The 21453-nt window shown below is 40.6% G+C and overlaps 1 protein-coding gene across 9 annotated transcripts in view; it reads right to left on the bottom strand.

Moving 5' to 3' along the window:
• MBNL2 (muscleblind like splicing regulator 2) overlaps nucleotides 1-21453 on the bottom strand; it is a 218886-nt gene that overhangs the window by 147179 nt on the left and 50254 nt on the right. For all 9 annotated transcript variants that reach the window (XM_029604468.1, XM_029604472.1, XM_029604473.1 and 6 more), the window contains exon 2: nucleotides 17539-18350. In XM_029604468.1, coding sequence (XP_029460328.1) covers nucleotides 17539-17712 — 174 coding nt within the window. In that variant the 5' untranslated portion in view covers nucleotides 17713-18350. The remainder of the gene's footprint in view (nucleotides 1-17538; nucleotides 18351-21453) is intronic.

Genomic DNA, 21453 nt, shown 5'->3' with positions numbered 1-21453 from the left:
AAAAAGTGTTATCATCTACTCGTGGATCCAAAAATATGTAACCTAAAACTGCAAAATCATGATACCTGACTAGTGCTGAAATCTGAAAAAATGCAAAATGTATGCAAAGGAAAAAATTATTGAACAAAAGCTGATCACACAGGTGGTAATTGAGTTTAAAGATTACCGACCTGTTCCCGGAGGGGAAGGCCAACTCCACTTACAATTATCAGCTGGTTGAAGGAAAAGCCTGGTTAGAAACGTCCCCTAAATGACTAAATGTAACTATTTCACATACAATGTCCCGCATCCAAAACTATCAAATAAGATGAAACGTGAGTATCCGAGCTTCAAGTGTAGAATCAATGGGGCAGGTAAGGTACATATTAGGTAAACCCTGCAAACCCTCACATTTTTTATAAATGAATATGTAAATAAGATATATGAGCGAATACAAAATAATAATGAGATAATACCGACCAGAGCCGACAGGGACATGTCTACTCCATATTAGCTTGAGAAGAACATAAGAAAATGCCATACTGGGTCAGACCAAGGGTCCATCAAGCCCAGCATCCTGCCTCCAACAGTGGCCAATCCAGGCCACAAGAACCTGGCAAGTACCCAAACACTAAGTCTATTCCATGTAACCGTTGCTAATGGCAGTGGCTATTCTCTAAGTGAAATTAATAGCAGGTAATGGACTTCTCCTCCAAGAACTTATCCAATCCTTTTTTAAACACAGCTATACTAACTGCACTAACCACATTCTCTGGCAACAAATTGCAGAGTTTAATTGTGCGCTGAGTAAAAAAGAACTTTCTCCGATTAGTTTTAAATGTGCCCCATGCTAACTTCATGGAGTGCCCCCTAGTCTTTCTACTATCCGAAACAGTAAATAACCGATTCACATCTACCCGTTCTAGACCTCTCATGATTTTAAACACCTCTATCATATCCCCCCCTCAGTCGTCTCTTCTCCAAGCTGAAAAGTCCTAACCTCTTTAGTCTTTCCTCATAGGGGAGTTGTTCCATTCCCCTTATCATTTTGGTAGCCCTTCTCTGTACCTTCTCCATCGCAATTATATCTTTTTTGAGATGCGGCGACCAGAATTGTACACAGTATTCAAGGTGCGGTCTCACCATGGAGCGATACAGAGGCATTATGACATTTTCCGTTTTATTCATCATTCCCTTTCTAATGATTCCCAACATTCTGTTTGCTTTTTTGACTGCCGCAGCACACTGCACCGACGATTTCAGTGTGTTATCCACTATGACACCTAGATCTCTTTCTTGGGTTGTAGCACCTAATATGGAACCCAACATTGTGTAATTTTAGCATGGGTTATTTTTCCCTATATGAATCACCTTGCACTTATCCACATTAAATTTCATCTGCCATTTGGATGCCCAATTTTCCAGTCTCACAAGGTCTTCCTGCAATTTATCACAATCTGCTTGTGATTTAACTACTCTGAACAATTTTGTGTCATCTGCAAATTTGATTATCTCACTCGTCGTATTTCTTTCCAGATCATTTATAAATATATCGAACAGTAAGGGTCCCAATACAGATCCCTGAGGCACTCCACTGTCCACTCCCTTCCACTGAGAAAATTGCCCTTTTAATCCTACTCTCTGTTTCCTGTCTTTTAGCCAGTTTGCAATCCACGAAAGGACATCGCCACCTATCCCATGACTTTTTACTTTTCCTAGAAGCCTCTCATGAGGAACTTTGTCAAACGCCTTCTGAAAATCCAAGTATACTATATCTACCGGTTCACCTTTATCCACATGTTTATTAACTCCTTCAAAAAAGTGAAGCAGATTTGTGAGGCAAGACTTGCCTTGGGTAAAGCCATGCTGACTTTGTTCCATTAAACCATGTCTTTCTATATGTTCTGTGATTTTGATGTTTAGAACACTTTCCACTATTTTTCCTGGCACTGAAGTCAGGCTAACCGGTCTGTAGTTTCCCAGATCGCCCCTGGAGCCCTTTTTAAATATTGGGGTTACATTTGCTATCCTCCAGTCTTCAGGTATAATGGATGATTTTAATGATAAGTTACAAATTTTTACTAATAGGTCTGAAATTTCATTTTTTAGTTCCTTCAGAACTCTGGGGTGTATACCATCCGGTCCAGGTGATTTACTACTCTTCAGTTTGTCAATTAGGCCTATCACATCTTCTAGGTTCACCGTGATTTGATTCAGTCCATCTGAATCATTACCCATGAAAACCTTCTCCATTACGGGTACCTCCCCAACATCCTCTTCAGTAAACACCGAAGCAAAGAAATCATTTAATCTTTCTGCGATGGCCTTATCTTCTCTAAGTGCCCCTTTAACCCCTCGATCATCTAACAGTCCAACTGACTCCCTCACAGGCTTTCTGCTTCGGATATATTTAAAAAAGTTTTTACTGTGAGTTTTTGCCTCTACAGCCAACTTCTTTTCAAATTCTCTCTTAGCCTGTCTTATCAATGTCTTACATTTAACTTGCCAGTGTTTATGCTTTATCCTATTTTCTTCTGTTGGATCCTTCTTCCAATTTTTGAATGAAGATCTTTTGGCTAAAATAGCTTCTTTCACCTCCCCTTTTAACCATGCTGGTAATCGTTTTGCCTTCTTTCCATCTTTCTTAATGTGTGGAAGATGAGACACGCCTTGCTGGATCCCTTCAATTCAACTGGGGGCCATGAACTATGAATACAAATGTATGTATATACATGTATACAAAAAAAAAATGTATACAAAAACAAATTCTTCAGTTGGGTTTTTTGGGTGTGTGTATATAGTCAAACAGGCTTTTCTCCCTCTGACTTTTTTTTAAAATAAGGTTCATAAACATTTCAAATGAGATCACTTTTGGCATTCGTGGAAAACAGATTCAACAAAGACAACACTCAATTTGTCTCTCAAATGCTGGTGACGATGATGCCGATAGAAATTTTAATGTGGTTTCCTTTTCAATTCTCGTTATAAAAAGAACGAAGCAAATTGATGATGATATATCACAGGTCTCTAACACTGGATCTAATGTATTTGTTGGATCTCAAAAATGTCACATTTTTGCATAATTAGGTGTTATTTCTACTGCAATGACAGCCCCTACTATCTCTGAGCACAAATTAGCATTTCTAACCAGAGCTATGCAAGCCCCTTAAATGCATTATTGAGTTGCACGTAGCGTTGCCCGGCAACGCTATGCATTTGGGTGGTCAGTCACTGCTCAGACAATTCTGATTTAGAAAAGAAGATAACATCAGCGTCCTTTATTTTTTCAGGATTGTTCTACGTGATCTTCCAGATATCTAGGAAGCAGCATATCCGCAATGAATGTTAGATCTCCGTTTCATAAAGGAAGAGCTCTGCTGATGGAATATCTTTATCATCATGGACATATACCAGTCACACCCACATAAAAGAAAATCAAGACAAAATCATTTATGCAATGCTTTCAAGAGAGGATTTTGGTTTTTGTTTCCCATACATGTTCATTAGGATTAGGGAACAGGGATGGAATATCTGCTTTTCTTGACCTCTTAGGCAAGGAGGAAAATTTGGTCTGAATAGCAATGCTGGTGGTACCAGAGAATGCCAATCATGATCTGATCTGCAGGACAGCTCAGTGGCATTGCTGCAAATTAAAAGGGCCATTGTTGCTAGGGATCTTGTTAAAAAAACAGTTCACTCCCCCAGTAGGATAATTTAAATCATTTTGAAAGTGCCTTTCCTTAAATTCCCTTGTTTCTTTGAATGTAAACATGGAGGAAAAGCTGTTATGCTTACTGCTGCGTTATATGTTAACAGGTGTGATGCTGCGCCTCAGAGACGAGAATTGTACGGTGTCTGGAAAAATATATGCACAACGTAAGTGCATTAAGAGGTCTCCTTTTATGCTGTTTACTTTTAGGCCTTTATTTCAACATGTATTTTTCCTTTTCTGTCTGTTGTTCTTCAGAATTTTTTTTATTTTAATCCATTTAAAAAAAAACTAATTGCTCATATACTTGGCTTAGAAACTGGGTGTGGCTGCTGATAAACAAGCAGCTTTCCAACATTTTCACTGTATTGTCCCATGCTAAGAAAATGTCAGTTTTTATGGAAACCAGAGAACCTACTTTATGAACAGTTTAGTTACCATCAGATCTGAAAAAGCAACAATAGCAGCGCTAGTCGTTCTGTTTGTCTGCTTCTACGCAGAATACCGCCAGTTCCACCGATTTCTCTTGAATTTACAGTAATGAAGAACTCTAGCCCTGTCTGTTTGATGAACATGCCAAGAACATTATTCTGAAAGGACTGATTTACTGAAACACAAAACAATGATGGCGGATATTTTCTATTTTATTTTTTTTAACAATTTACTGTATATTAAGCTAATATTTAAGAACATAAGAAATTGCCACACTGGGTCAGACCAAGGGTCCATCAAGCTCAGCATCCTGTTTCCAACAGAGGGCCAAACCAGGCCACAAGAACCTGGCAATTACCCAAACACTAAATCTATTCCATGTTACTGTTGCTAGTAATAGCAGTGGCTATTCTCATAGGGGGTAATTTTCAAAGGAGTTACGCACATAAATGTAACTACTATTGTAGCAATTTTCAAAAGCCATTTACTCACGTAAAGTGCACTTATGCGAATAAATCCTATGGACGATTCAATGGCATATATTGTAGCAATTTTCAAAAGCCCACTTACTCGAGTAAAGTGCATTTACATGCGTAAAACCCAGATTTACGCATGTAAATGCTTTTTAAAATCTGCCCCTAAGTCAACTTAATTAATAACCAAGAACTTATCCAATCCTTTTTTAAACACAGCTATACTAACTGCACTAACCACATCCTCTGGCAACAAATTCCAGAGTTTAATTGTGCATTGAGTGAAAAAGAAATGTCTCCGATTAGTCTTAAATGTGCTACTTGCTAACTTCATGGACTGCCCCCTAGTCTTTCTATTATCCGAAAGAGTAAATAACCGATTCACATCTACCCGTTCTAGACCTCTCATGATTTTAAACACTTCTATCATATCCCCCCTCAGCCGTCTCTTCTCCAAGCTAAAAAGCCCTAACCTCTTTAGTCTTTCCTCATAGGGGAGCTGTTCCATCCCCTTTATCATTTTGGTAGCCCTTCTCTGTTCCTTCTCCATCGCAATTATATCTTTTTTGAGATGCAGCGACCAGAATTGTACATAGTATTCAAGGTGCGGTCTCACCATGGAGCGATACAGAAGCATTATGACATTTTCCATTTTATTAACCAATCCCTTCTTAATAATTCCTAACATTCTGCTTTTCTGACGGCCGCAGCACACTGAGCCGACGATTTTAAAGTATTATCCACTTTGATGCCTAGATCTTTTTCTTGGGTGGTAGCTCCTAATATGGAACCTAATATTGTGTAATTATAGCAATGATTATTTTTCCCTATATGCATCACCTTGCACTTATCCACATTAAATTTCATCTGCCATTTGGATGCCCAATTTTCCAGTCTCACAAGGTCTTCCTGCAATTTATCACAATCTGCTTGTGATTTAACTACTCTGAACAATTTTGTGTCATCTGCAAATTTGATTACCTCACTCGTCGTATTTCTTTCCAGATCATTTATAAATATATTGAACAGTAAGGGTCCCAATACAGATCCCTGAGGCACTCCACTGCCCACTCCCTTCCACTGAAAAAATTGACCATTTAATCCTACTCTCTGTTTCCTGTCTTTTAGCCAGTTTGCAATCCACGAAAGGACATCGCCACCTATCCCATGACTTTTTACTTTTCCTAGAAGCCTCTCATGAGGAACTTTGTCAAACGCCTTCTGAAAATCCAAGTACACTACATCTACCGGTTCACCTTTATCCACATGTTTATTAACTCCTTCAAAAAAGTGAAGCAGATTTGTGAGGCAAGACTTGCCTTGGGTAAAGCCATGCTGACTTTGTTCCATTAAACCATGTCTTTCTATATGTTCTGTGATTTTGATGTTTAGAACACTTTCCACTACTTTTCCTGGCACTGAAGTCAGGCTAACCGGTCTGTAGTTTCCCGGATCACCCCTGGAGCCTTTTTTAAATATTGGGGTTATATTTGCTATCCTCCAGTCTTCAGGTACAATGGATGATTTTAATGATAAGTTACAAATTTTTATTAATAGGTCTGAAATTTCATTTTTTAGTTCATTCACTGGTTTCTAGCACTAAAGGCTCTATGCATTCATTTCAAGCTTGCTGAGTCTTCATCCTGTACGTCTATAACAAATCATACATAATTAGGAATATTGTTTCATCAAGTTTTATAATTAGATCTCAGCACAGCTAATTAAAACAGAAAATGAATGGGACAGTAAAATTGTAAATAGGAAATAATATAGAAAAATGTATGTTCTTAATAGATATCTTTGATGAAATAAGAGTCAAACACTGAAGGGAATGTATGGCATAGAGTGTAGTCCATCCTCAGTGTACATAGCATTTAAAGGTTAATAGTAATTATAAAGAACAGTCTAATGCTAGATTTATTAATAAGCATCTCACTTCATTAAACACATTCCAAAAGCTGGCACAGCTGGCAGTCTTGAATATCAAATTAAATGAAAGCCAATTTAAAGGGTTTTTGTTATTGTAGGAAAAATTAGTACAATTTAGCTTATTTGTATTAGTAATCTTCAGTTTTTGTTTTTTTTTGTCAAAGTGTAAGCTATAAACCTGCATATGAAATCCAAAAAGAGAAGATCCTCACAGACTGGCTTTGCATCGTTTCCCCCAATATTTTCCAGCGTGGGCAGTTTTTAGCATCCTGTAGCGCCATCTTTTGGGGGGGATTTTCCATGGGGTATAAAATTCCCTGGGGCATGCCCAGTGATTCAGTGGGAAGGTGACGGGAGAGGGAGGAGGACCTCGACTGTGGTCATCGCCTGCAGTTGGGGGAGAGTTGAAGAGATTTTTCTTAGAAGACGGAGTCAGTCTGGAGGGAAGGGCACTCCCCTGCAATCCTGAAAGCCTGTATCAAACAGAGGAAGCAAGGATAAGGAGGAGCTGGGACTCTTGACCAGAGAACTCAAGAGACTTGGACATTTTGAGAAATTTGAGAAGTGGCGGGAACTCCAGAGGCGTCTCCAGCTGATGACATCACTGACCCGGGGTATGTAAGCCTCACCTCTAACCACGAGTCTCTCCGGTTCCTTTTGGTGCCAGTTGTTCCTGCGGTCTGCGCTTCTCCTTCCAGGTTTCTGCCTCAACATTTCCTTCTCCGCGGACCCTGGCTCAGCGCTATTCCATCTGGACTCTCTCCCAGCGCTTCCCGCTCCTCGGGGCCAGGCCCAGCAAAACGCTACCCGGACTTTCTGTCAGCAGCCCCCGCTCCTCGGGGTCAGACTCAGTGCTACTCTACTTGAATCACAACCGCAGTACCCGCTGCTGCTTGGAACTTCCACGGCGTTTCTCATTGAGGACCTTGCTACAGCCACCTTCCTCTTCAGGAGTTGGATCAGCGCAGCACTTCACCAGACTGTGTCTCAGCGCCCCGCTCCTCGGGGCACCCATCTGCACAACTACTACAGAAGGCCCTAGCACCGGCTTGCTGTGTCCCAGGCAGTACCCCTGCGCTGCTTCTTCCCAGGCACCTGCTACAGCGGGATCCCCGCTCTGTCCCTTACCCTACGGGCTACGGTTCTTGTCTCTACATCTGCATCTCCTCTCGGCCACTCCCACCTGGTTCGGCCCCATTCCCATCAGTGGCCTTGCACTTACTAAGACATGTTCTCCTCATTCCTCCCAGAGTGCTCCCGTCTCAAACTGTGCTTTACCTCTCCGACACCCTCTGCACTCACTCGCCTGCCCTCACCGGGACCAGCCACACAGGGGCACTCCTGAGCCCTGCCACCCAAGGGCTCAACCTGCGGGGGAAGGAGGGTTGGCACAGGTGAAGTTCCTACACGCGCCTGTTCCCGGCCAGCCTTGCCTCCCGACGGTGGAGACCTGTGGGGCTCAACCCCACCAATTCCTAACAAGATTCCTCTGCTTTGAGTAGATGAGCATACATATTCCTATGCAATCCAACACCAGCTTCCCCCCACTATCTTGTCATTTTTATCTGATATCGCACCCCTTTACCCCCTTCACTGCCATCACAGGGCCGGTGCAAGGGCATGAGGTGCCCTAGGCAAAGCTTACAGCTTTCTTCACACACAATTCAAAGTTATGCAGTTATAACAGATTTTGCATGGAAAAAGTATGACATAACATGTATATTATATTTACACGTACTGTTGGGTACTAAACAGAAAACCATACAAAAAAGACACTTGGAACCCAATTGGTATTAAGCCTATTGCAATCTGTGCTGGGTGTGGGCTTGGCCACCAGAAAGCCATGAGTAAACTGAATTACAATTACAATATAGTAAACCTGCCAAAACAAAACAGCACTAACTGCCAGCATTCAAACAGTAACCACCTTATCTAAGAAAAGACAACACTGCAAGTATTACACCAGGTCCTAAAACCAATCCACCTCCTATTAAGAAAAAGAACAAGGCAGGCTGCCATAGATCTCCACACAGAAGCTATACACTAGCAAATATGGAAAAAAGTGACCATGACGTATAAATAGAAACATGCAGGTGGAAACTACAACAAGCCAGACTGTATATAACGCAAGAATGGACAAAACAAAACAAACAATAAAGCCAAGAAATATAAAATATCTTAATATTAAAACCATATTCAATATGATTCATAAATATTTCAAAAGAGCTGATGAAAGAACAACATCCAATAATTAATAACTCATATTACAAATTTAAAAAATTTACCAAACACCAATAAAATATTTTAAGACAGCAGACATATCAAATAAAATCCAATAATTCAAATAGGGGTGAAAAAAACATCCCAGGACACTATACCTGTGAAATTTTGATTTCCAGTCACCTTAGACTGTCATGGATTATTGGGGAGAAGGGACTGTGCACACTTTATCCTCTTTCACCCATACATGCACACTCTCTAACTTACACCTTTGTTCTCTCTCTCACATACACGCTCTCACACATTCACTCTCATGCACACTCCCTCTCTCTATGACACACTCACAAACACACACACACAAACAAACAGAGGCCCTCACAAGGCTCTCTTACATGCTCAATCTCTTTCATGCATACAGGCTCTGTCACCCATTCAAACAAAACTCTGGTCCTCACACACTCACAAATACAAGCTCTCTCATGCTCACTGATTCTCCCTCCCTCCCACATACACAAACTCACACTCACTAACTCTCTCTCTCCCTCCCACACACAAATGCAGGCTCTCTCATACTCACTGATTCTCCCTCCCACACATACAAAGAGTCACACTCTCTCACACTCATTTTCTCTCCATCCCAGATCCACATGCAGGATCTCTCACACTCACTGACTCTCTCTCCCACACCCATGCAAGCTCTCTCACACTCATTGACCCTCCCACACACACACATACAGGCTCTATCTCACAAAATCAGAACAGAAAAACATGCACTCAAATATGCATTAAAAACATACTCAGGTAAACAAACCACAAGAGTCCATGATGCAGTCCACGATCTCGTCTTTGTACTTCTCTATGAATATGGATTGATGTTTGGGTACATTATGACTCCATAAAAACAAAGAACATAACGGCAGATAGAGTACAGTCAGCCAGTCTGCCCATCTACATTTCCTGCTCAGGTTTATAGTCCTTTCTGCCTCAGAGATCCTCTTGTGCTTGACCCAGATGCTGTCCACCATCTCCACAAGAAGGCTGTTCTATGCATCCATTATCCCTTCTGTAAACAAATATTTCCCTACATTATTCACAGGTCTCTCTCCACACTCATCCCAAGACCCTCCTTCCCTTCAGAATATATGTGTTTAAATATTTTAGTCTGTCCCCATATATTTATTATGAAGACAGTTGATCATTTTTGTAGCTGTTCTCTAGACCAACCCCATTACATATACTTATCCTTTTGAAGGTGCGGCTCCAGAATTGTATACAATTATGACTTACACAGAGGCAATATCGCCTCCCCTCTCCCTATGCACCCAAGCATAGTTCTGGCTTTTGCCATAGCCTTACCCACCTTAAGTACAGATATAATCACCCCAGATCCCCCATACCATATTGCTTCCTTGGGTTTTTGCACCCAGAATGTATGATCCTGTATTTCTTAGCATTAAATCTTAGCTGCCAGAGTCTAGATCATTCCTCAAGCTTCATTAGATTCCTCCTCATGTCTTCAAAGTTGACCGTCCCAGCAGCTCAGCCCCACAGTCGTGTTTCCCCTTCCAGTGTGGTGGTTTCCTGGTGCTGCCTTTCAGGTATATCACTTAAGGAAATATTAAACAGAACTGGACCAAGGACTGATCACAGACTGCCTCATTCTTCAATACTGAGAAATGAGTAAAAAGATGACAGCAAAAAAGCAAACTTTTTACCTTCCTGCCTCAGTATGTTTTATCTTTATTTTATTCTTATGAAGTATTTCATTATTTCATAAATGTCTGCATTCAGGTAGAAAACTGAGGATAAAGTCAGATACTGGAGGACAGGCATCATTTCGCCAGTTATAGCTGAAATACTGCTTAGAGAGGCAAAAAACCATACTAAATATGAATTCAAAATAATAAATGAAATACACAGCTTAAAGGAAGAGACACAGTTTCCTTACAATAATGAAAATCACAACTGATACAAATAAGAGACTGTTTCTGCTTAAACATCGTTACTGTCATGTTTTTATAGTCCATTATTGCAAGAAAATAGAATTATTGCAATAATGGTGATACATTAGACAGAAGAAAAGCAGTAATTAATAAAGTGAACTAAATGTATGAACTATTTTTCACATTATAAGCAGTCACCTTATAACAATTTTAAAGCAACATTGGGGAGTCAATCAATCAGACTGACGTTCCGTAACAGTAATTTTTCATAAATGTCGCTGTGCAAGAGGAAACATCAACATCCATTATCCATTAAGAGGAGACAATTTCTGGTAAACTCTTGGAACATAAAGTCACCCAGGCAGAAAACGTTTGTAGCCTGGAGCCACTACCTGTGCAGGAGTGAGGCTGCTGCAGCAGGAGCTGGGGTCAAAGAGCCACCGGCTTGCTATCGTTACCAAGGAGACGCTGCTCGGGAGGCAGATAGAGTCTCCCTGTCAGGGACAGGGAGTCACCAATGCAGCAGCACCAGGAAACCACCACACGGGAAGGGGGAAACACGACTGTGGGAGGGTCTCGGGCTAAGGAGCTGCTGCAAAGCCAGAAATTGCTATTGTGGCCAGGGCCAGGCCAAGGACCTATTACTCCAGGGCCTTATTAGAGGAGAGACTGAAGGGATGGGAGAAAGAGAGTATTATATGTTTATTGTTTAGGCCTTTTATAAAAATATTGTAACAAAATGAATAATTTTAGGATGTGTTTCCATACTGTCTGTATTGATCTTTTTGTTTTATTTTATATTATAAAACTTTGCAAACCGGTATACAAATTTTTAATAAATAAATAAAGAGACTGGAGAAGGGATAGAGAGGAAAGAGAACAGGACAACAGAGCAAGTCAAAGCAAAGAAGAAAACAAAAAAAGGAAAGAAAGAAAAATATTTTTCTCTGCATCCTAAAAATGTTGCTGGGGCCTATTTTTAATTGTTTCTACCTGGAGGAGATATTTCCTACTCTAAAAAACCCACAACTTTTTAGCACCCTATTTTACAAGTTAGCATGCCTTCTGTGAACTACTTATGGGATACCAGTACTACTGCAAGAAGCTTTAGAGATAGCATAACTCTTTTTTCACTTTGCCCAATTTGAGTCTTCTCAACCAAACTTGCCACAAATAAACTTTCATACCACAAGAGATACCTACATAAACATTTCCATTCAGTAAAAATGAGAAGGTTTTACCAGAAATTATTATGGTGGTCACAAATAAGTAATCTATCCATGCAAATAACCAGAGAGCAGACATTTTTCACCCAGGATATGAGCACGTTTTCTTACTGTAAAAGGTGTTTTCCATAGATAGCAGGATGAATTAGACAGGATTGGTGAGCGACCTCATCAAGCAGTACTGGATGGAACCATCTCTTCAAGTCAATAGAGCCTTGAGCTCTACTGAGCATGTGCAGGATTTCCCGCAACGGCATTGCTTCTGCAATCTCCCCAGTGTTTCAAAGCTCATAGAGTAGTCTAATTCATCCTGCTATCTATGGAAAACACTGTTTATGGTAAGTAAACTTGCTCTTTTCTATCAATAAGCAGGATATGATCTGTGGGGAGTCCCAAGCTGAAGGTTGCAGCAGAGCAGTTTTGTTAAGCAACCCGGACTCCAGCATGGATAGCAGACTACTGGTGATTGAGATGGTGCAGTACTGCTTTTCCACACTATGCTGTCTGCAGAGGTTAGAGAGTTCAGACAGTAATGTGAGGTGAAGATGCCTAGTAGCACTGGCTACTAGGCATCTGCTTTACAGATGTTCTGGACTGGAACTTCTCTGAGGAATGCAATGGAAGAAGCAGCTGCCTGGTGAGTCTTAACTGGGTTAGTGAGATCAAGGCCAGCAGTAGAAGAGCAATGCTGAATTCAGCTTGCAAGCCAGCTGGAAAGAGTTCTTTTTGTTACATTCACTTCTAACTTGTTGGGATTATATGAAATAAAGAGCTGGGGGTCGCTTTCCTGTGAGGATGAATATGGCATTTGTAAATCGCCAACAGTCTCTTGCAGTTTAATGTGTGAAGTATCTTTTCTCTCTCATGCACATAAGGTGTTACACTCCTGCACCTACCTTCGCACACGGAGCCGCAGACGTTCTTCACGGCAGGAGCCGCAGCCAGCCTATTTTCTTCCCTGCAGCAGGAGCCGCGGACTTTGGGGTGTCTCTCCTGCAAGGCGGGTCCTGCCGCCGTGATCCAACGTGGCTGGAGTCACCGCTGACATCTTCTCCATCTTCGCGGCTCAGAGGCTGCAGTCCCCAGGCTTTCCTGGCGGCTGGAGCCACCCCCGGCCCTTCCTGCAGCGGCAGGAGCCGCTGCTGATGTCGGAGCCTGCTCCTCGGCCCAGCCCTGCTCCTCCATCGTCAGCGTCTGTGCAGGGCCACTGGCCATAGTCCTGCACAACTTCCTGCTTCCTGTTCCTAAGTCGCGGGCCACACCTCCTTCAGTGATTTAAAGGGCCATCCTCCTGGCCCCACCTGGACGTCTCCTGATCTTCAGCCCTATTTAAGGGCTCAGCTTCCAGTCCTTAGTTGCATTCGCAAGGAGTTAGTTCCTCTCAAGGAACTCCTCCTGCTGGTATTCCCTGTTCTTAGTGGGATCCCTCATCGTTCTTACAAACATTAAAAACTGTAGCTTATCTATGATGAACCATAATTTATCTGCTTATGAAGAAACTTCATTGTTTATAAGCACTTAACATAAAACATTTAAACTTGTTGTTTCTCTTTTCTGGCACACCAATAATAATCTAATGACTTCCAAAATTTCTATTTTGGTTTGATGTTGGGGTTTTCCAGATCATCTAGCTGGTGACCTGTAATGTAAAGGAAATGTCACTTTGGTTCCCTGTAGCAGCATCTCTCTAAGAAAATATATATTTCCCTATTAGATATCTGTGTTCCTGGGAGTTAGACTAAAATACATTTCAGAGGGTGCTGGCTGCATTCTTTTTAATGGAAATGATTTAACAGATCTTTTCTTAAAAGGTAAGGGGCTACTTGTCATTAATAGTTGAGGTGATCCCTGTGACCTTGACATCATCTGATGATCACTGGTGCTCAGATAAACCTCTACCTGAACATTAGAGACATTATCACCATTAGGAGTAATATTATGAAATATTTCTTTCCAGAGAAGGTGGTGAATGTGTAGAACAACCTCCCAGTGGAAGTGGAGGAGACAAAAACAGTATCTGAATCCAAGAAAGCATGGGATAATTGTAGGGGATCTCTAAGGAAGTGATAAGAATTATAAAGCTAAATGAATTGGATGGATGGGCAGAATGTATGGGCCATATGGCCTTTTTCTGCCATCATATTTCTATGTTTCCTTCTTGGAAAGAAGAGAGGGGGTCATCCCCTAGGGAATTGCTGTCTTCGAGGATAATTGAATGAGATACTTATACCATGGTTGTCTCGGTCACCCTGGTGTGACAAGAATCATCATGGCTTGTTCCCTCATCAATTTTTGTATTGTTCAAGATATAAGTTGTATCGGAGAAAAAGCATACAGAAGGCTGTATTTCAGGATATCAGAAATGCATTCTAGGCTTCCCGTACAGGACTGGAATGGACTAGGCAGAATTAACTTAATTTTTAATTCAGTGGGTTGCGAATAGGTCCTGATGTAATGACCATTTGTGTGGGCTAAAAATTCTGCTGAGCCTGTCTGCCACTATGTTGTGGATACCTGGCAGGTAAGACGCCTGAAGGATCGCTTGGTTGTGAATTGTCCATTGCCATATGTGTAGGGTTTCCTGGTAGAGAGTCCATGATCCCATTCCTTCTTGCTTGTTCACGGAGAACATGGACACCTGATTGTCTGTTTGAATCATTATACTCTTCCCCTTAAGAAACTAATGAAAAGCCCGTAATGCATAGCATATCATTCTGAGTTGTAGCAGATTGATTTGATGACTTTTTTATTTTGTCCAAAGACATTGTGTCCTGAGATGTCATGTGTGTGCATTCCAACCAAGAATCGAGGCATCAATGAGAAGTACTACTTGGTACCGGATCAGATGAATCAGAGCACCTCCCTGTATTCTGGAAGGGTGGAGCCACGAGCATATTTCCTTTTTCATGAGATGTGATAGAGATTTTAGAAGTTAGTAGTTGGAGGAATTGATTCCAATGGGATCTGAGCCCCTACTGGAGATGTCTCATATGCATACATGTTAGAGGAACAACATGAATGGCTGCAGTCAAGTAGCTCAGAAGGACTAGTACTTATCGGGCTGTGGAAATGTGTGTTGTTTACCAATCTGTTGACACCTTGAATAGATTTGAGTGAACATTCTAGAGACAAGAAAGCTCAATGTTGTATTAGGTCTATTATCACCCAGATAAATCGAAGCCGTTAAGTGGGCATGTTCATTATGAATCCTAACAACTGTAGAGTCTGAATTGATAGATACAAATAAGATAGAAGTATGTCTTTGGTAGGGACTAATAGGAGCCAGTCGTCCAGGTAGGGAAATACTCTGATATCCTAACATAGGGAAGCCACCACTACTGCAATGCATTTCATGAAGACTCAGGAGCTGAAGAGAGTCCAAATGGAAGTACTCTGTAGTGGTAGTTGTGAGTTCCCAACTTGAAGCATAGATAGCTCCAGCATGAAGGGTGGATGGGAATGTGAGCATATACATTCTTTAGGTCTAAGGAGCACATCTAATCATTTTGTTATATGAAAAGAATGGTCCCCAGAGATGTCATCTTCAACTTCTCTTTGTGGAGATGGTGATTGAAATTTCAAAGGTCCAGGATCAGTCAAATTCCTCCCATTTTCTTTCGAATCAAAAAATATTGGGAATAAAATCCCAGATCTTGAAGGACAGGGGGATATCGCTTGAAACCAATTCTGCAAGAGGAGCTAGGTCACTTCTTGTTGTAGCTATGGTAACTGAGGGGTCAGAAGGAGGATCTCTGTATGAGGGATAACTGGGTGAGTTTAGAAGTACAAATGGTAGCCCCTCTGAATTATCTACAGTACCCAGTGGTCTTTGGTGATTTGTTTCCATCAAGGAGAGAATGCAGTCAGAAAACAACAACCATCAAGAATCGATGGATTCTTGCTCCTACTTGTGTTGTAGAGCAAATCTCTGGTTGTATCAAAAACTTTGACCTGGTTTGCTTGATGGTTGTTGTTTTCTGACTGCATTCTCTAGGGTACCCTCTAAAGGACACCAATTGTGTTGGTTGTCTCTGTGGTTGAAGTGAAGGGAGATGGTATTGTTGGTATGGCAGGTAAGATCTCCTTGGATAATAAGGCCTTTTGTAGGATATGTAAGGCCTTCTGGGTGGAAGGTGCAGGTCTCCTGAGGTGGGCAAGGACTGCACTGCATCATTTTGCTCTTTTATCTGGGCGACTGTTTCTCTCAACTTCTCATCAAACAAGTTACCTCCCAAATAGAGAAGTCAGCTAGTTTTTCATTCACATCTTCTTGTTTTGAGCTTGTCCACAGCCATGTCATATGTATAGCCCCAATGGAGGTGGCTGAAGTCCTTGCCATTGTGTCAAAAGACTCTGAGGAGTTGGCGGACCGCTTTCTCCAGATCATAGAGTATTGTTCGCCCATATCCGATTTTATGAACAGTTTAAATTTCTGTATAAATTCATAAATGTATTGGATATAGAATTGGTGCTGTGAGATCCTTACAGTCAGCATAGTATCTTGAAAGACCTTTTTCCCGTAACTGTCCAAGATTTGTTATTTTCCTGGTGGGGCATTTGAGTGGAGTCTCGTTTTCTTTGCTTACTTCATAGCACTTTCTATCACAACTGAATTATGAGGCAGCTGAACTATGACATAACCTATTGACTTCTAAATTCTGAATTTTATGTCCAATTTATAGGCTACCATGGAGACCAAGAAAGGAGACTCCCACATCTTCATCAACAGCATCCAGTACTTGATGAGTTAGCAGCACTGATAGTTCTGCTGGGATTTCTAAAATTTTTAGAATCTATGATCCTCGACATTCCATCTCCTAAAAGATACTGTCTCATCTCAACAAGACAACGTGCTTTCTCAATTGCTGGCCCAATACTATGGAATTCTTTAGCAATTGATTTAAGACTTGAGCCTTTTTCACAATCTTTTAAAAAAGAACTGAAAACATGGCTTTTTCAGAAAGCCTTTTTCAACATGAAAAATCGTTTTATTTTCTAATCTAATCTTAAATACACATTTTTATTTTTTATTCTATTTTTACATTTAGTCTTCTCACTGTTAAGCTTTTTACAATGTAACATTTCTAACTTTTTGTTATATGTACACCGACATGATGACTATTGTTGAATATTGGCACACAATAATCTACCATCCTACTCACGAGCCATGGAACCATGCCTTCTTTGTGAGATGCCTCTTATCCAATACCTCCGCAATTAAACTATCTTATGACTTTTGATTTTAAGTTATGGCCCTACTCGGGCCTTTTTTACTCTATTTACTTCCAAGCTGTAAAGCCTCCAAGTTTATAGTCCTTGTTCAATGTAACTTTCTTGCTCTCTTTCTGATTATAACTTATTGTTCCGTTTTTTGTTACAAGTTTCTATCCCTCGTTCGATGTAAACCGATCTGATATGGTATTCAACCATGAAGCTCGGTATAGAAAAATGTGAAATAAATAAATAAATAAATAAATAAATAAAAAACAAATAAATTAAATAAATATTAAGGATCACTTGAGATGTACAATAAGGATAATTCTGGCCACACAGGAAAAAATTAGTTTATCAAGCTTTCTTCTTTTTAACAATGAACTGTATAAAATATGTAAAAATGTCTATCTTACCTTAAGAGAATCAAAGCAGGCAATAACTCGCCCATTTTCAACCTGGCAACTTTTTGGCGGATGTGCAAATTTGCATTCCTCGTCAGAACGAGAACAAGTTCCCCTCTGAAACTGTCTGCATACTTCCAATGTCAGCCATTTTGTATCTCGTACAGGAGCAATGTTCAAAGCCATGCTGAAAACCTGATTTAATAATTGTACGAATTGTTTTCCAATCAATTGTCTTCACTTAAGCTCCCAAAGGTTCTAAAAGGTTATTGTTGAGCCAAATAAAAAAAAAAAAAAAAGGCCAGCTTTTAGTGGCAACAGAAATGAAAAACTGTTTAATGGAGTCCAATACAGATAAAGCAGCATAAAACAATTTATCATCTAACACTCGCTCATCAATCAATATACCCTACTTGAAGAGTTTATGATGGGAAAAAAAACATGCTAAACAGCATCAGAGGATGCAAAAATGTCTGTCTCTCCTGATTGCTTCACCAACACGATTCTTTTTAATAAATGTACTTCACTCCAGTGGCATTCTTTGAGAAAATATTACTTTTTTTTCAGGCTGTTTACTGAAACTGATTAGAAAACTGGAAACACCAGAGTCAGCTCTTCTCATGCCGACAACTTCCCTCTTAACAGCACATTTTTCTTCTTATTTTTAAAGTTAACACATCAAGCTACTGGCAAACCACTAATGTATCTTCTGTCACACATCAATCAAGTGAACGGTAGGATTTGCAGAGAACACCTTTTTAAAAAAAAAAAGATAGGTGTAGCAGGCATTTCCAGTAAAAGTGACTTCAAATTGGATGTTGAACCTGAAAGGGAAAGAATCAAGTATCAGTTTGCATTCAACCAACATATGCAGTAAACAATTGCAAAGAGAATAAAGAACTCATGCATGAGAAGGCAATAACCAAGTGGAACAACTGCGGCCATGCTCTAGGCAGCAAACCAAAAGCTAAGGCTGACTCAGAAACAGATTAATGTGGCAGAAGCAATAATTAGGCGCTCTGGTTTTGAAACAATTCAATCTAATGTGTTTCTCCTGCAAAACAATACATTAAAGCCATGGCTTCCAATTAACTGCCATTTCATCATTTACAGAATTATAAACATAGCACTTTATATATATATTATCCAGTGAATAGGGTTAAAGAAACTTTCCCCCATTAGGTTTACCCACATCCTCTGTTGGTTGTAACTACTTCTATTTTTGTCAAACTAACATGGCAGCTCCTCTCAATCTTTGTAAAATCTGTAACCTATTACTTTTTTGAAAATAATATTAACAGCATTGGTGTTCAATAAAAATGACAAAGTATGCTTCTGACTATAGAAACATAGAAATGACGGCAAAAGACCAAACGGTCCATCCAGTCTGCCCAGCAAGTTTCGCACTTTTTTTTTTCCCCTCATACTTGTGTTACTCTTGGCTCTTAGTAACCTTTTGGTTCTATTTCCTTTCCACCCCCACCATTAATGAGAGAGCAGTGTTGGAGCTGCATCTAAGTGAAATATCTAGCCCAATTAGTTAGGGGTAGCAACCGCCACAATAAGCAAGCCACACCCACGCCCACCCAGACTAAATAAGTCAGTCCTTGTTGGTTGTTGTCTGTATATAGATCCACCTTTCTTCATTCCCCCTGCCGTTGAAGCAGAGAGCTATGCTGGATATGCGTGAAGCATCAGTCTTTCTCCCCTGCCATTGAAGCAGAGAGCTGTGCTGGATATGCATGAAGTATCGGTCTTTCACCCCTGCCGTTGAAGCAGAGAGCTATGCTGAATATGCATTGAAAGTGAAGTATCAGGCTTATTTGGTTTGGGATAGTAGCAAACCAAATAACAAGCAAGCTACTCCCCGCTTTTTTGTGAATGCAAATCCTTTTTTTCCACATTTCCTCTTGCCGTTGAAGCTTAGAACAATGGAGTCACATTAACCGTGTGTATGTTTATTGAATAAGGGTATTATCTCCAGGTAGTAGCCGTCATTCCCACAAGCCACCCACTCTTCATTCACTTCCTCTAGACTTTACGGATCCACAGTGTTTATCCCACGCCCCTAAACTAGAATAACTTCTGCTTCAAAAGATGCTTGGTTTACATCTTGTTCTTGTAACTAGTTTAAAGAGACTATCAGATTTTTCAGCATGCCATGATTGTCAAAAATGTATTTTAATGTTCTATGCCCGTGGTGGTTTCTTTTCCAAAACAGGATTATTTCATTTTGCATACCTTACTCCACTTTTACAAAACTACATTTGCATATTTTGCATTAGATTTATTTATTTACATAAAATATAATTCATTTAACTGCTAATTCTCTATCTGGTAGTCTCTTATCAGGCTAGATCATGTAGGGTACAATTGTACCTGAACATTTCTGCAAACCAATACCAGCCTTCCTCCCAGAATCCCTTCTGTTACTGCTTCTCCCTCAGCACACATGCTTGCCTTGTAGGTCAGGGGTGAGCAAACTCTTTGTCACGGCCTCCTTTCATTCATATAATGGTCGGGGGCCCTCCAAGATGGGTTACTATCCATACTTGTGTACACAGATTTACAGTGAACTCATACCCTTTCAGGCGCAGAGATACAGGCAACCCACACCTAGACAGAAGAGACAGACACAGGTAGATAGAGCACATCACACACAGTGCAAAGCACTCACACGACACCACAGCCAGACACACAAGCCGTACAGCACAACAGTAAGCGCTGGAAAATTAAAAAAAAAACAAAAAACCAACAGCATAGGGGCCAGGCAACATTTTTTTTTAAGAGTTGAGAAAAACTCCATCCCACACTGCCCAACTTTTGTTTCTGGTTTTTTTTTATGGTTTTTGCTAATTTTTCTTCATTTGCCCATCTTTATTTTCTCATGTTTTGCTTTGCTAGAACGGGTAGATGTGAATCGGTTATTTACTCTTTCGGATAGTAGAAAGACTAGGGGGCACTCCATGAAGTTAGCATGGGGCACATTTATAAGAACATAAGAAATTGCCATGCTGGGTCAGACCAAGGGTCCATCAAGCCCAGCATCCTGTTTCCAACAGAGGCCAAAACCAGGCCACAAGAGCCTGGCAATTACCCAAACACTAAGAAGATCCCATGCTACTGATGCAATTAATAGCAGTGGCTATTCCCTAAGTAAAATTGATTCATAGCCATTAATGGACTTCTCCTCCAAGAACCTATCCAAACCTTTTTTGAACCCAGCTACACTAATTGCACTAACCACATACTCTGGCAACAAATTCCAGAGCTTTATTGTGCGTTGAGTGAAAAAGAATTTTCTCCGATTAGTCTTAAATGTGCTACTTGCTAACTTCATGGAATGCCCCCTAGTACTTCTATTATTCGAAAGTGAAAATAACCGAGTCACATCTACTCGTTCAAGACCTCTCATGATCTTAAACACCTCTATCATATCCCCCCTCAGCCGTCTCTTCCCCAAGCTGAACAGCCCTAACCTCTTCAGCCTTTCCTCATAGGGGAGCTGTTCTATCCCCTTTATCATTTTGGATGCCCTTCTCTGTACCTTCTCCATCGCAACTATATCTTTTTTGAGATGCGGCGACCAGAATTGTACACAGTATTCAAGGTGCGGTCTCACCATGGAGCGATACAGAGGCATTATGACATTTTCCGTTCTATTAACCATTCCCTTCCTAATAATTCCTAACATTCTATTTGCTTTTTTGACTGCTGCAGCACACTGAGCTGACGATTTTAAAGTATTATCCACTATGATGCCTAGGTCTTTTTCCTGGGTGGTAGCTCCTAATATGGAACCTAACATTGTGTAACTACAGCAACGGTTATTTTTCCCTACATGCAACACCTTGCATTTGTCCACATTAAATTTCATCTGCCATTTGGATGCCCAATCTTCAAGTCTTGCAAGGTCCTCCTGCAATG

Source organism: Rhinatrema bivittatum, chromosome 5, assembly GCF_901001135.1.
Source record: "Rhinatrema bivittatum chromosome 5, aRhiBiv1.1, whole genome shotgun sequence".
Lineage (NCBI taxonomy): Eukaryota > Metazoa > Chordata > Amphibia > Gymnophiona > Rhinatrematidae > Rhinatrema > Rhinatrema bivittatum.
The sequence above is the reverse complement of the archived record's forward strand: the minus strand, read 5'-3'. Positions and strand labels throughout refer to the sequence as shown.